The sequence below is a fragment of the Oryzias latipes genome, chromosome 5 (genome assembly GCF_002234675.1).
Source record: "Oryzias latipes chromosome 5, ASM223467v1".
Classification (NCBI taxonomy): domain Eukaryota; kingdom Metazoa; phylum Chordata; class Actinopteri; order Beloniformes; family Adrianichthyidae; genus Oryzias; species Oryzias latipes.
This window is the reverse complement of record NC_019863.2, coordinates 4,229,044-4,246,350: the sequence shown is the minus strand read 5'-3', so window position 1 is coordinate 4,246,350 and position 17,307 is coordinate 4,229,044. Positions and strand designations below refer to the sequence as shown.

Genomic DNA, 17,307 nt, shown 5'->3' with positions numbered 1-17,307 from the left:
GTTGCTGTTGTCTTCTAATAATTTACTGTAGTAGTCTTTTTTTTCACAGTTTACTAGCCTCAATGAAAATGAATAGTAATTATTTCAAATCCTTTAAAAACTTTATGCGCTTTTAAAACCTATGCAATATGGGTATCAAAATGTTCAGCTAATTCTAAGTTAATATAAAAGTTTAGCAATGAGTATTCTAGCTTTTCTATTGTCTTCCTTTTTTTTTGGGCGAATTATGAGTTAAGCTAGGATTTTAGCAACGTGTAAGTTTTTTTTTAGCTAATTTGGGAAATATTTAGGTTCTTTGGATTAATTCTGAGTTGAGATATTATTTTAGCAACATGTTAGCTTTTTTGGCTAACATGCTGAGGTATTTTGGGCTAATTCTGAGATAATATTTTAGTAACCCGGTAGCTTTTTTTTAGCTAACCCTTCCGCTCTCTTTGGGGCCAGCCCTTACACTTCTGCTCATCGCAAAATGTGACATTTCTTCTGATCAATCCGGACCGGACTGGTCCTCTCTTGGCCAGTTTAGTATGGTCCAGGCTATTCAAGTGAGCATTTCCATTGAGTGTGTGAAGGAGCATCAAGGCGTATACCATAGCATGACATAGCTTTGTGTTTAAACGGTGTGACTACAGTGATAAGCAACAATGGCAGTTGTGCACAAGTGTGTGAAATAAACTGCTACAAACGGTGCCATATTTTGGTGCTTAATTTGATTGACATGTCAATCACTTCTACTCTCGTCAGTACTTTGAAGTTATAGCCAATCCTTTTGCCTTTCCTGTGATTGTAGGTCACTGACGAGGCGAGCACGAGAGCGCATGCCGCGCAGAGCTTGAACGTCTGGCTGTATTTCACAGCAGATCACAGAAGTTAGATAGAAAAAACAGAGAGCATTGTTTTTGGTGACACCTCTACAGCAGACTATACTGCTGTTAGAAATATAGGGGTTATATTTGACAGTTGTTTTAAATTTGACAAACAGATTGACATTGTCTTTAAAAGTTGATTTTATCACTTGCCCCTTTTAACTAAAGCTAAACCTTCCTGGTGCAGTAATCTTGAAATAGTTACTCACACCATGATCCCCTCCTGCATAAATTACTGCAACTCTCTGGACTTTGGTGTCAGCCAGCATGTACTGAACCGCCTCCAGTTAGTCCACAATACATCAGCACAACTGATAACTAGAACATCCAGACATGAACATATCACTCCAGTACTCAGGTCACTTCACTGACTTCCTGTTCTTTTTAGAATTTAGTTTACACTTTTAATGTTAAGCTCTTCGTGGTTTTGGCACAGTTTACGTAACTGAGCTAACTGTCCACGGCCATTCTTGAGTTTTAACCAGTATCTGCTTAATGTGTCCAGGTCAAAACAGAATTGCTGGGGTGAATGTACTTTCCCCTTTGTATCTTGCCCTCAGTTATGGAATAAAATTCCTGCAGAAATGTGCATGATATCTGACCTTAACAGTTCAAAATGTAAATTAAAAACATTCTTTTTTAGAAGTTTTTTTTAATGATTAGAAGTTGGTGTTTTTTATTTTCTTCAATTTGCTCTATTGCATTATTGTTAGTCTTTTATATATTTTATTGTTGCCTACTTTTTGTAATTGTATGCTGTTTTTATTTGGTTTTTAACATTCCTAATTTTAAGCTTTGTTTTTTCTTCTATTGCGATGCACTTTGGTTCATCTAAAGGCATTGTAAAGAGCTATAGAAATAAAGCTTCATTATTCAAGCAAAACAAGACAGAATTTGCAATGTGTTGAATACTTTTTCAAACCACTTTGTATATTTAATTTCCTTTGTGTGATAGTTAATAATACTTGAAACCTATGTAAAAATAATATAAAGCTTTATGTGTCATTTTAACAACAATTGAAAGGCTAATTATGAGCATTTCTCAGTATTCCAGCTGACAGTCACCATACATGAATAAGAAGGACAGTGTAATAATTACCAGGACATAACTCATTAATATTCACACATGTGTGAATATTAATGAAGTCCTGCTATACCACATGCAGCCTCTAGGGGCGTAGTGAGTCATACACAGGTGAGACACAAAAACGGGTATATATGTACTAAGAGGTCTTTTTCATTTTTTTGTTTTTTTTTTGTTCTATAGGGTTAGTAGACCAATAGGAACCCTTCTACAGTCTTAGATTTTCTTAAGAATTAGGAGGACACTGGCCCTGTCCTACTAATTCAAAATGTCCTTCCAGTGTTGCGTGTATTCTGATCATTTGTCCTGCTAATGCAGGAAAACACACACACACACACACACACACACACACACACCTACACACACACACACACACACACACACACACACACAAACATATATATATATTTATATTTTAGAAAATGTATTGATTGACCTGCTCAGCATCTTTTACATTTTCTGAAATATACTAACAATAGACTTTTTAAACGGTCTCCCATAAGGCTACACAACGTTTACAGCGTGCTTGAGGAGTCTTGCAATATATTTTTCAGCAGTCTTGAAAGTAAACAAAACAAGACTTTAACATATGGATCCTTGAGTGTTCCCACACAGGTCGGGTTGTCACATGATCCCTGAGGTCCAGTTTCATCTTCCCTCTGTGACATCCATTAAAGTCATGCTGCGTCTAAACCTCCACCCTCAGACAGCCACATTAGCACCTGGCCCATTGGCTACAACAATGCACCTGCCTGCATTATTCAGACCGGCTCTGCTAATGAGGAAACCTTATCTCACAGACACACAAGCCCCATCCTGGATTCACAGCAGCTGATACTCACTGACACACAGAATCCCTGTATTTCTTTTATGTGATGACGCTGTGTTTAAAATATCTGTCACTTTGTGAGAAAATGCGTGTTACATAATTTGTCAGTCGGGTGGGCTTTCTGAAGCCTTTAAACGTCTGTTTAAAGCACTGTCTTGTAGTCCAGGTACATTATTCAGGTAAATGTCGGAGCAGGTTTGCGTGCCATAGACTCACAGCAGTATTTGAGCTCATTCAGCAGTGTTTGCTTCCGCCTGTCAGACAGCTTTCAGTGTTCCCCTTCATCCTGCTGTTTCGCCATATCTTCCACATTTCCTCACCCAACACTTTCATCCAAGAGTCAGTCCGCATTAACCTCAATCTCTCCTCCCCTCCGTGCACTCTTTCATCAAGTCTCTCATGCTGTCAGTCCGTGTTGCACCTCTACGTCGGCTTTCTTTTTTTGTCATCCTCACACGCTTGTCAGTTATGGCAACGCAGTGAACCTGGTCAGCATTTTTTTTAAATGTACCACAGAGCGAACAGCCTGCAGACAGACTGAAAGAGGCACCAAAAAAACCATGCATGGAGGGGAAAGATGTTATCAGAGCAGCTGTCCGTACATCCAGACATATTTCCATGTTATTGATGGAAGGAACGAGGCTGAATACAGTGACACATGTGAGGAGAAAAATGGGCAAAAATAAATAGACGAGAAAGTGTGACAGAGAGAAAGGGAGAGCAAAAGCGACAGCAGCATTATCACTCTGCCTCCTGAGTCAAACGCCACAAGAAAATGCTCTGCTGGAGCTTCTCTGATTGGCTGTACCTGTAGCCAATCACAACTCAGGAATGCAAGGTGCCTTTAGGTTATACCAACCCCAAAATATGAGAAAGAAACGGAGAGAGGCATGCTGTAGTGCAGGGGTTCCTCCTCTGAGGCTAAGCTCTATTACTCTAGGGTTTCTCAAGCTGGAGTGAATTTACAAAACTGAATAAATTACAGGCTTCAATGCAGTAGATTAACTGCATGTGGGTTTGCAGTCTGAGCTGCTGGGCTTCTCCTCTGCCAGCGGCTGCTGAAGCCGTGTCTCTAGATCAGAGGAAGAAAAAGCTTCTTTTGGAAGAGGGCAAAGAAAACAAGAGGACACATTCAGCTTTGGGAGCAAACTGAGGGGTTGTGATGTTGCTGGCCGATTCCACATTAAGTTTTAAGTGCCAGAGAGGTGGGCGCCCAAAATTTGAGTCAACCCAGTAGCTGATCAGAGAAGAAAGGAGCCACGGCAAAAGATAACGGCAGGCAGAAAAGTGGAAGGATACAGGATGATCCTGGGTAAGGCTGAACCTTCTTTGCTCTCTGATGGATCTGCTTTTTGCAGTTGTAGCCATCCACGGTCAGATTGGTCTCTCATGACCCAAACTTTTGTCTGCATGCTGTATGTGCTGGAACATCTCTCACTCATGCTGCAGGTTGCTTTCTTTGAAACGCCTGCACTATGACGATGGGTTTTTTATTGGACCACGCTTTAAACTTCTGTATTACGGCTTTTGAAAATTCTGCTAAGAACATTCTAATCAGTCCATAACGTTGGTTTCTCATGGAAATGTATGTTTCAGTGTTTGTTTGATTCATCTCAAGGTCAAAACTTTACATCTTTCACTGACGGTTTACTTTGACTTTATGGTTGAAAAACGTACATTTTCTTTGAGATTTGGAGACAAATTAAAGACCAGTTTGGGATGAGGATGTTTAATGCAGAATGTGACAATGACGGTATTATATTTCTAGTAATTGGTGCATTATTTTTATCAACACTGTGAAAAAAATATTTTTCATCATCCTTTATTGGGATTTTTTTTACTGCATTCGTCTGCAGTAAATTTAATAAACTGAAGTGACCCTGGTCTTTGTTGACCTCTTTGCTGTTAGTCCTGTTCAAGTCTTTTTGTAATCTGAGAGTCAGTTTGTGAGATAGTTTTTTCTTAAAGTTGATGTTTTAATGTTGCATCAACTCTAAAATGTATGTTGTTTTACCCTGAGAACGTGCAAAACAACAACGTGAAACTATTTATTTAAATAGATCCTTTCAAAAGATTTCAACACCAAGACAGAACCAAAGACTACATTGGCAAAGACAGTTTGTCCAGTTTTTCTTTTTGTGTGTGCGTCATTTATCAAAAGAAAGACATAAAATGTGTTGCCATTATCAGCAGAGAGAAACGTGCTGAAGCTTTCCAACATCCCTGGAAGCAAAGCAGAGTGGAGCCCAGTTTAGTGACTCTTGTGTTTTCTATGATAAATATTTCAAACCCTAAAGTATTTATTTATTTAAAAGTGAGCCAAGGCTTCTTCTAGTCTGAGGCAAAGACCTCACTCAGCACTATGTAAAAGTTCACCACTTGCATCACAGTTGGCTCAAGCAATGGTTCACGGACACCGGCAGAGTTTGTGTTGGCGTCACTGATTTGGCAAGCGGTTTGTGTTGTTTTTATGTGTGTATGCACAACTATTAAAAACAAAAGAACAAATTTGAAAACAGTTTTTCCACTATTACTGACAACCTTAAAAATTGGTATTTGTAAGAAATGATAAGAAAGGGCAAAATTTATGTCACTTGAATAGAAGAATGAAATCTAAATGTAGTTTAATTCTTAATCCTGAAACACAGACAAACTGACTAACTGCTCAAGACGAGGTCGTCTGAGAAACATCATCTTCTACTTTGTGGGCTACTCTTTTCAAGCTTTCAGTTTAAATTGTGAAAAAAATGCTGAATGTACGAGAGGCGTGATATTATTACGTTCTAGTGGATTTACTGCAGCGCCGTTATAAAAAAAGAAGAAACGTACTGCATGTTGTGATGCGGTTTCAACAACCTTGCTCATATCATTCCGATTGCTTCTTTTAGCTAAAATTGTTTACGATAAATTGGAGTGTGGAAAAGTATTTAAGGAATTGTCTTTCATACAAGGATGTGATTTCCTAAATGAACAACACCCCACTGAAGGGGTGAGATAAGAACCTACAGTAGAGGAAACTAAATTGAGGAAGTTGTTGGCATTGAGTCAAGGGTGATTACAGACTGGAAAAATCTGTTGCCTCGGATGGATTCCTGAACCTTGGGTTTGGTCTGTATATAACTGCTGTCAAGCGGACTGTCTTGTTCTGGACCAAAGCCTGTCAACTTAAACACATGACTGAAGATCTCGTCACCCATTGGTCAGGAATTACAATAGCGGGGCAAAGCAACTAGAAGCACAAGTTATGAAAGTCCTGTGGTTTGCAGTCCTTGTCGAGATAGTTCACTGATTCCAACTACATTTTTCTAAACAATTTTAAACGCCTGTGTCAACGTCAGGTTGAACACACTTCTTTGGTCTGGCTGAGTCATGCTGCTGGGCGGTTACCGACAAACAGTCGACTAAGAAGGCACGCTGCTAAGTGTCTATGAAATATAGATTGCAAGGAAAACAGTGAGCAGCAATGTGTGTCTTGTCAAAAGTTGTTTTAATGAGACTGAATTCATCTGACCACATTTTCAATAAGTTGCTGTGGCTCTATAACGTTGTTGTCTGATGGAAATGTAGGTTTTAGTGTTTGTTTGATAATTCATCTCAAGGTCAAACTTTTTTCATGTAACAAAAAGCAGTCCCGCGTAATGAGACACAGAAAAGGATGTAAACCCTTGTAAATAAAGACTTGGACTCTTTTTTTTCTGTCCGATAACACGGCAATCGTCTCTTTACATTTGTCCACGGCTCATCTGATGCTTCGTTCCTACTTTCTACGTCGACTACAGCGGCTCTTTTGGTTCCCTTGTAACGCTCTGAGTACGGATTCTATCCAGACTGAAGAATCTCAGCGCGAATCGAAGCTCAGTCCGATTGGAATAAAACCGAGACCACCTCCAAAGGTGGGTCAGAGTGTGGTTCCTGGTCCTAGACCAGGGTCACTTGGGTGTATTCAGACTGAAAATGTGTTGCGGATTATACTCTGGTTCACTTTAAGTGGACCAAATGTGTCCAGTCTGAATTCACCCTAAGTGTTAGTCGGAATCACATTGGCTGTGTCCAGATTCCCTCACTACTTCCTAATCCCTGAAAGACTTAAGTGTGGGACTATCCAGTGCCCTGGATTTTAACACAATTTGGACACATGTTAACTTATTTTTCGGTAAATATGACATCACCCATTTGCCAAAGAAAAAACTCAACAAATATGTATATTTTACAAAGATTATTTTTTGAATCCACTGTTCTCTGATAAAGGAAACTTGGATGATTTATAAAAAGTCATTTAAATTATGTTTTTAACTAAAAAGTTGTTTGAACACGATGCATTGTGGTCTGTATTCTACAATCTTGAGAATCGAAAAGTAGTTATTTGTTTTGCAGGGACTTCTAGGAAACTTTCAGGGCACTGGATTTTAGAATTGTAGATTCAGACTCGTGACAGTACACGAGAGCTGGTCTGAGTGACTCCTCCCCCCTGGCGTTCCAAACAGGAAGTACCTGCTGTCTCCAAGAAGCCAAAATCCCATAAACGCCTATAGAGAAATAAACAGCTGTTAACTCAGACATTCTATTGGTCAGAATAACCATTCTTGATCTGATACCTTTTTTTAACATCTTCTTGATAGTCCTCATTTTTTCATGGTAGTTTTTCTGAAGTTCAAGTTAGACAAGCTATAAACTGACCAATCAGATACCTCAATAAAAGTTGGTGGTCTCATGTTGATCGTTTAAAACGTTTGATTCTCCTGAAGCCACTCCCTCCTGATTGGAGAGAGTGGTTGCCATAGAAATGCTTCCTTGGACTGGGGAAAAGTGAATGAATTTAGACACAACCGTTGCCTTGGTGTTGCAAGAATTTTTACCTGCAACGGTGTTCGCTTACTTACCTGTGCAGCCTGCTCTGTACTTGCAAAAACACTGCACAATGTTTGCATGCAAAAAATAATTCCCTTTTTTTACCTTTTAATTTATTTATTTATTACAAAATGCATCATTTGATCTCATTGATCAGAAGTCTTTTCACTATTTCTGTCTCTTGGAAAACTATATTGTAAACCATTTGGGGCTCTCTTTAAAATTATGTGTTTTAAAACCTATTTCAAATTTCCAGTGTTAAAAAAGTGCAGGGGAAAAAGGTTTTGAGTCATTTTAACCCTTGTGCTATCCTAGGCACTTTAACATTGGGAGTTGGGTCATGTAGACCCACTAGACAGTGCTCTGAACCATTTTTCTTCAATGATTTGTGATCTTCACTGGTGTCCATGGATTACATGAAATCTTTCCCCCTTTATCCACCTTTGTCATGGTAGGGAGAACACGTCAGTGTAAGGTTGGGGGGTCATCTAAGATAGCACAAGGGTTCAAATGTTTACTACATCTTTTTTGTGAGTTATCACAACCCAGCAAGATACACATTTTATTATTTTGTTAAAGGAAGCTGAAATTATTGGATAAATGGGTGGAGAAAATGCCTTACCTTTCAGGACTGCTGCCATATTTATGAAAGACGTTTGCAGTGCATCGGAGATCAATACCAGACAGCTTTAACCATTTCTCAAAGTTGGATATCCTGGTCTGACAAAAATATATGCATGATCATCATGTGTGGAACTGAGATGTGGTCAATGACGAAATACTGGTTAAAAAAGGTCTTAACTAAAAAGAGAAGCTATGCTGATCTAGAAAAACCAACTTAAGGAAAGAAGGGCAATCTGTTATTTTATTGACTCAGCAGTTCAGTTTTTGGCTTAAACTTCAATATCTTGGTTTTCGTTTCTTTGGCCTTTATAAGAAAAAAATCATTTAGTTAATTTTTTTTATTTTGGAGAATGACTTGTAATTAACAGCTAACTTTGAACAGAAACAAGGTCACAATTTTTGACTGCAAAAATCCAAGTATATAGTTACAGTTTCTCACTATTTTTGTTCATTCTGGCGACAACGTACAGAAATCGGACTTTGAATCCGTGGTGTTTTTGAAAAACAAGAAAATGATATTGTGGCCTCTTCCGATCTCTAGAGGTTAATCATTTTAACTGTATCATGATAGTGTGTATGGTTATTAATGTAACTAGTAAATGTACCATGAAACCTCTCCTAAACTATAAAAGGAGCTGGTACTACAGTAATATTCGATCTGGACAGGCCTGTGAATCTGTAGAGAGAGAAAAAGAAAACATGCGAGGAAACAATCACTCGTGTTATACAGTATATAGTGAGAGCCTCCGGGACGTTTTGTGATGTCTGCGTAAAAATGTCCGTCACCGCTTTTTGATAAAAGGATGATGTGTTATGTGACCTCCAAGAGCCATGTTTGCACACCTGTAATCAGCAAAGTGAGAGAGCTGGTCAGGCTGAGAGGTGGGGGCTGTACTGGTCATAATCTCCTAACAGTGATGATTCCAGGGCTCTGCATTCACAAGTTTTAAATATTAGCTCACGCTAATCTAGATGATCCTGTTAAGAATTTATTATGAAATGTTAAGGCTACAGCTAAAACAACTAGTTATCCAAAAATCAATAAGGAAATCATCTAAACAATGGCTTGTGTGGCTGCAGGACATGTGAAAATGCTTTTTTAATTGCTTGATTTTTATTGTAAAGTTAGTCGACCATAGCTGAACTACATTCTCAATCGAAATTTTAAAAGTTCACTAAAGCTTAAAGTGACAGTGAGACACAGGTTTTCGGTGTCACTTTTTGTTTTTAACCTTTCTGTGTGTCACAGAAAAAGTCTTCATTTTACCTTCCTGTAGTGTGTGTAGGCACTGATGATAGCCTATTCATTGGCGTGTTGTGTGTTCCCTCTTGTGCCCGTGTGCGTGTTTCTGTGTACCCTTTGTGTGTACTCAAAGCTCTCAGGTTTCTGGAGGTTCGTGTTATTCTTTCTCTCAGCAGGTGTGTAAATGATTAGAAAAAAGAAAAGAATAATGCATCTGGAAGTTGTGTTGACTTTTGTTCTCAGAAGCGTGTTGTTGCTTCCAGTTGTGAAACATTATTTCCGCATTGGTATAATGAGACTGTTAGCAGCCAGATTCATCATTTGTTTCTCATGAAACCTCCAAATACAAAAATGCAGACATCTATTCTGTATTAAACAAAGCTTTATCGTTCTTCCACACATTTTTCTTGTTTTATTTTATTAAAATGTTATTGGAAATTTTTTTACCAAAAGATTACAAAGAAGTTTAATTATTATCTGACAGACTGAAAATTGAAAAATAGACAGAACTATGTTTTAATAGTGACACATAAGTTATAAGATTTAATTTTTTTAATAAAGTTTACAAGAGTATTTCAAAGAAATGGTGCCGTTTTTTACACAAAGTAAAAAAAGCATGTGGTCATGTATGGGTGAGAGGTTTTTCAATGTAAAATTGAAGTAAACGTTGGATTTACTGTACAAAAAATTCAAGTTATTTGATAATAGGGAACACCATGAGGATTTTTCCAAAAAGAGTTATGTGAATTTTATTACAGAGAATAGGTTTTCTGATGTGTGAGGATGAATGTCGCTTGATTCTTTGTTCTTGTTTCTTCCGTAACCTGAAATAAAATAATTGTTCAACCAAACAGTGATGTTGTAATTTTACATGTAGCTAAAAGTAAAAGCATTTGGTCTGCTCTTTAGCCCCAGAAATATCTCAGACTTAGCATAAAAACGAGCGAAGGCTGATCTTTCATGGATCAAGTTTAGAATTAATTTAAGGTATCAGGATAGATTTTTTAAACCGTTTTTTGTTGTTATGCGATTTCGCTTTTCTATTAAACGCTAACATTAAAGCATTTTTTAGGGGTATAAGAATTAATTGACTTAATTAACGTATTGACTTATGATCCAACTAGATCCATCTGTCTGAGGCAAGTTGTTTGGCGAATCAGCCAACAAAACTGTTTCATAATGAAACAAATCAATTATATAGTTATTGGAAAATACCATTTAGATTGATGTACAGTAGGTTTATTTTACTATAACAGAAAAACAATCAATTGCATCACCGCAGATTTCACACATGTGATGTCATCAAAAACTGATCAGTCCATCATTCTAGTCTAATGTGTGGAAACACTTTGAATTTAGTAAAGTCATGTGACCATCCAGTGTGCTAGAATGTTCTAAGAATGTTCCCTTTGGATTCTTTGGATGTGAAAAAACAACAGTGGGCTGAACTTTAGGAAACTAAAATGTGAATGGATTTGACATTCATTCTAGTTTACTTGTTTGTTTGGACACATATTTCATTTACACTTGATGATCTAGAAGAAATCCAAGAATCTGGAAAACTTCACCTGCTGTTCATGATATGAATCAAATTGTTGTTAAAATAAATAGTTACACCCCTGCATATTTGGTTGAAGTTAAATAACAAAAACAAGGTGTTACATGCAGGCAACCCTCAAGCTGCCAAACAGCACAAATTATGTCAATAATCACACATCTGACGAGCAAAGGTCAGATAGATGTGTGCTGCTCCCGCTGTGCATTCCCTTCTGATGTTGTTGCAGGGATGTTTTTAATAGACATACGCTGCCTCCAAAACAGATGGCCTTTGCTGTGTACATTAACCTGCAGGTTAACAGCCTTTCATACTTCCTCCGGTCACCTTGGACTCACCTCAAACCAGGCAGCTCCCTCCCCCTTCCCCAGTGCTTCCGCCGTCTTTCCACCTCATCTCCCTCCCCTCACCCAGACCTCTTTTATTTGCTCAGCTGACTTTATCTCTTCAACCTGCCATCACGATGCCATCTTTCATGCCTTGGTCATCATTATTTCAAATAGAATTGTTGGTTGAAATCTGGCACAGTAGGACATATTTTTCACAACATAAGAAAGAAAATAATGCCTATTATTATCATTAGAATTGCAACAAGGAAACGTCTGCAAAGCTGTGACTCTTCTAGAACTGCTTAAAATCAGAAAAAGTGGGTGCAAAAAAAAAAAAAAAAAAAAAAAGACAAGCAAATCTCAAGAGTGCTGCACAGACGCACATGAAACACCCACACGCATTTCCAGTACAAGAGGACTTCTGAGAGTTCTCTGTAAGGAGGCATTTAAGTGTGGCCACTGGAGTGCAAAGCATCCATCATTAAAATAAAGTGCAGGGTGAAATCAAATGCGTTCCCCTTCACCGGCACTTGGCTTTCCTCTTCACTTCACCCTTTCCTTGCTGTCCAGATCTCACACAGAGAAACACAACATTAATCAGTATCAAACCTATAAGTTACTTCTTTTCAGAGGATCATTCATTCGCTCTACAAAGGTTTGTGTGTGCGCGCCATCGTCTGCCCCCCGCCTGGGTTGAAATAGCTGCCTTTGACTTGAGGGTAAGCTTAGCTGCGGTAAATTGGATTTCATGCTCAGTCCTTCGCAGGAGCAGTGTGCGACACTGAGACAGAGCCATCCTCCCCCCTGCATCACGGCAAAGTTAGCACTGCCAAAGGTTACAAGCACAGCTACGTCGCATTTATGCCACACTTGCAGCAAAGCCATTGTCAGCTCAATCAAAACTGTCGATGGACAGTTCCAAGTCACGGCAATGAAAAGTCACAGATCTTCAACATGCCGTCTACCAGCAAATGAGGCTGTTTTTTGCACGAGCCCATGGAGAGTACATGGAAAGTAAAGAAGCTCACAGCGTAACATTCATGCTGTCACCGCAGAGTTCTGGTTCTGCTGCAGAGGCAGTAAGCCAGATATTTTAGGGGGAAGCTAATCCAACACAGACAGTCATTTCATAGTTATCAGCGCACAGCAGGCCATTTAGATGCTGATGTGATGTGGCTGGCATTGTGCACCCAGGCAGTCCAGTTGAGCTGACAGGTCTTGAACTAAAGGTGGTTGCATTTTTTACTCTTCTTTTCTTTTTTCTGGCACGCCCTGCAGTGTTTCTGCTTCTCATCAGATTTCATTTTTGTATACGGCATGCTGCACAATCTGCTGTCTCCTTCCCACCTTGTGGAATACAAAGACTAGGGTGGGCAGAGACAACAGAGAGGCTGCCTGGACGCCGCTGACTTTGACATTACCTCTACGATCATTAAATCTAAATTGGCTAAATAAATTGCCAATTTGAGGGGGCTTTAGTCACATCGTATTAGTTTGTGAATGTCTGAACGTGCACACGATGTGGATCATGAAATCCAGACAAAAGGATTTCATCTCTAGGTCTAAGTAGTTGTTTTTATTTCTTCCTTCATGTAATTTTACTTCTTTTCCAACAAATCCTCACTCACAATCCACACAGAAATCCAATAAACCATTACACAGCCATTGATCCTTTTCCTCATCCAAACATTTGAATTAAAAAAAAGCTGGTAAAAGGTCAGAACGGTGTGTTTATACCAACAGAAAGAATGAGCTGTAGATATTGAGGCTTGGATTTATTGAGTTTGGCAGCTCTTTAACACTTTAACACTCCTACGAATGTCTTCAATCAATGCCTTCCCCCATCGCATGGTTTGCTGCTGAAGAGTTGCAGCCTCCACTTATCTGATGTCATTGTAAATCACTCAGGAAAAGGGTAGGTCAGGGTAGGATGCGGCCACACTCACACTATGAGCATCTCAAGGTGCTTGGAAAATGTGACACAGAAAATAATATGTGAAAACTTTAAATAAACCCCTCTACTGTATGCTTCTGGATTATAAATACGATTTATGATGGGCAGGCGTGATTTGACCTTTGAGTGGTAATGCAGAGTGAAATGAGCTGCAAATTTACTAGAAGCGTGTTAGGAATACGATTCACTAAACAAACAGTGATGACACCAATACTGGGCCACACAGACTAAGAAGACCTTATTGGCTCCCTGTCTGCACACAACTAACATTTTTCAGCACGTGTCCTTTTGCTTTGGTCTACGTAGCATAAATGTGTCAAAGAAACCAATGATGACTGAAAATGACTATAAATGTTCATAGAACGTAAATGCAAACAGACCAGTGTTAATTTAGCAGAACCACTACTGTTGCTCAACTACTTTCTGTTCAAGGGGGCCAAGACTTCTAAATCTGGTAAAGGGAGTGAAAAAAATTAAATATAAAAGGTCAAATACATGGTATACTGTTCTCTTTATAGAGTATAACTATTTACATTGTGTTGACACCAAATGGTTTATTTTTTATTCCTAATAACAAGTAAGAAGTTAAAGGAATCCAAAGAACAACTCCCAAGTGTTTTTGGGTGTTTTTAACATGTTCTTGTAGCATTTTTCTCATGATGGAGAACATACGTAGATACAGAGTTTAAGAAAACTGAATTTCTGAGTATTTCTTTTTTCAAATCATCGCAAATTAGGAGCAAAATTGGGAGCAGATGAGCAAAATGGAGTTTGAAAAAAAATTATGTTTGTAATGCAAAAGCTCCAATCGGTGCGCCACAAGCTCCGCTCCATTCTGATGCACAAAAAGATCCATGTACGTCTTTGTTTTTCCTCGTCTGAGCTGAAATCTGGATCAAAACTGGATAGTTCTGGTGTTGCTCTCCGTATTTGTTGCAACGCCAATATTAACCTCGACTCGTTAGGGCCTGCAAGTTTGCAGGGAAGCAGGTTAACCGATGGATGATAGGAAGTAGGGGCGGGCCACTGGAGGATCCTACACCTTAATGTTGGTGGGATCCTGAGACACCAGCAGCTTCAGATATGCGTTTGCTGTTCTGTAATGATATTTTAGCAGCTGCTTTCTTAATTAGATGTATTTGTCTGGCAGAAACATTCCTCATTCTGCCTTTATCTGCACCAACCCGTGTTTCTCTGAATGAGCAACAAATCTCTTAATAGTACAAAGAACACGCTTATGTTTTCCCGAAATATCCATGGTTTTCATATCTTGTCAAGGCATTCACCTATTTCAAGATTCTCAGCAGCACATAGATCCTTTTTCTTTCCAAATACTGCTTGAAAATGTTGGTCTGCTTAATAATGTGGAACGTCCTTCTTTAGTAGTTTTTCCTTTAATTAGGTTCACCTGGTAAACTAACTATCACAGGTGTCTGAGATTGATGTCAGCGGCTCAAAGAGCCCAGAGACACAATATCATCAATGAGTTTAATTGAAATACCAAGAATTTTATCTTTTTGACACTTAAATACAATTTGCATAATTAGTTGGAGCACACTGCATGTAGGGGAACTTTCATGGAACACTGGTCTGGTCACCGACTGTCAGCTGTCTGGATGCAGAGTGAGATGCTTCCCAGTGGAGGTGCAGATGTTTCTTTGAGCTTGTCCTCAGAGATGTGGGTATCGAGGGAAAGGCAATAGAGAAGTTGAGATCTGATCAACTTCAGCTGGACCATCTACATGGATGTATGATGTTGAAAGATCCAAACACTCCATGATTTCAAGATTATCACTGCAATGTGTCCAGACACATCTCTAAAGGTAGAGGCATCTGTGAATGTGTTCCTACCGTATTCCATCCGTATACAGTTCATCAATGACTTTATAAATCAAATTTAATAACAATAAAACAGACAATACTTTCATCCAAAAACTGCTAGATGAATTTTTCTTGGTTGTTTTGAATAACTTGAACACACAAAGACGCTTCAAGTTATCTAAGAAACCAGCTTGTGGTAAAGAAAGACTTTACACAAAAAAAGTACAAAAAAAGGCCACCAGTCTCTTAAACAATAATTGTTTATCATACTGTTGCTAGGAAGAAAACAAACACATGACATTTTTAGAAAACCATACATTTTCTATGTTTAAGCTGCAAGTTTAAATATATATTTTTGTGAATGTCAGGTGTCCCCTAAAATACTTGGGTATTTATTTGAAAAAACAACCCTAGCAATGAAATGAAGCACTGAAAATAAAGATTATTTTTAATGTTGATTTACTCAGACCTGAATAAGAGAACTCAGTATTTTATGTTCAGTTGGAGAAACGCGTCTCATCGTGGAATAACAGCACGTCTTTGTGTGATAAAAACGATGTTATCACTCAGTTTTCCTGCTTTCACGCAACATGCTGCTAGAGAATACGCTGCAGAACATTTAAGCTGTGACCTCCAGATTTATATATTTTTTTTTGTACTGTCTGAACGATTTTCCTCTGGAATGCTGTTAAAGAATGATAACTACAGTTCAGTTTTATTTGCATCTGCCTCATTTGGAGGAAGAGGGGAAGAGCCAGAGGGGGAGTTTCCCCTCCACCTGGTTTTCTTCCTGGAAGCACATTCCTTTAGAGTCCAAGAGAGCTTATGCCACTGTTATTATCAAATTGTCTTTTCTTTTTCTTCTGTTCGACCAACTTTTCTTTTTAAATTCCAAAAAGCCATCAGCTGTGATGATAAAGTGGCAGAAATAAAAAAAGTCACAACGCAGATTTTCCCAGGAGAAAGGATAATACAGGATTCTCTTTGTGCATTTACTTCTAAAGAGAATATTGCAGGAAGCAGATGTGAAATGGAGAGTTTAAAGGAGAATGATGATGATGATCAACTCAACAGAAGGACTGGTGCTGGAGAGGGCAGATGGGGATGCAGAGGCAGGCAGACCGCGTAAAAGACCATGAAATGGAAAAAGAAAACCGTTCATCGTGAGAGAAAGAGTGGTAGAGAGGGAGAAATGAAGAGAAGGCTGATATCTGCAGCTTCCCAGCTGCGAAGTTTAAGGAGCTTAGCCTTCCTGCCCATCACAGTAGACTCCTCAAGAGCAGACATTCACCACTGCTGAGCCACTACCCAGAGTAAAGTGAGCAAGCAAAGAGGAGAGGCGTGGGCGGAGAGGGGGACTCAGTAATCTAACATCATAAAAATTGATGGTTTGAGTTTAAAATAGAGTAGAGAGGAGGAAAAAATAGATACATGAGTCACAATTTGTTGTGCACAAATGTTCTAGGATGTTTTGCTGCAAAGAAGCTGTTAAGAGATCCTATGAATTTCTTTTAGTGCTAGAATGAATGCTGCAAATCCTAGTTATGCACTTTAAATCTGCTATGAATGGGAAACATGGCAGAAAGCTTTTATCAAACCCAAAACCATGTGGGTTTTTTTTTTTACAAATGTAGATAGAAAGGGTTAATTTTTAAAAATCTTGTAGGAATACCCATCTGCAGGGTGTTGTAACCCTTTAGCATCAGAGATGTCCTTGGCGACATCTACATAACACACGCTCTTTGAACTAACGCAATTCTTTGGCCGTTCACATGATCAACGGGAATCAGCTAATTCTGATGTGGAGAAAAGCAGCGTTTCATCTCGGCTTTGCAACAATATGCAGAGAATTACAAACATAAAGTGTTGTATATCTGCTGTGCACTGTTATTGACAAAAGGTGCTGCTTTACGTTACATTAAAGTATAAACTAAGCGTGAAGTGCATAACCGCACAAAGCCACTTTTCTCTGTGACAGAACCAGCTGATTCACATAGACTGCATAAACACCTCACTACTATGCAGTGCTGCATATCAGCGCAAAGCTGCTTTTCTCCGGATGGAATTTGGCCTTCGTCGCAACTGCCCTTCCAGGTGGACAAGGCTGTTTGTGGGCAAAAAATGAGCAAATCTGTATGGGGTACGCAGGTGTTC

General features: G+C 38.8%; 1 protein-coding gene across 1 annotated transcript in view; it reads left to right on the top strand.

Moving 5' to 3' along the window:
• The first annotated feature begins 3,637 nt into the window (after nucleotides 1-3,637).
• LOC101166104 (zinc finger protein 385A) overlaps nucleotides 3,638-17,307 on the top strand; it is a 44,073-nt gene continuing 30,403 nt past the window's right edge. The window contains exon 1 of the mRNA XM_023954741.1: nucleotides 3,638-4,091. Within this exon, the coding sequence (XP_023810509.1) occupies nucleotides 4,082-4,091 (10 nt within the window). The 5' untranslated portion in view covers nucleotides 3,638-4,081. The remainder of the gene's footprint in view (nucleotides 4,092-17,307) is intronic.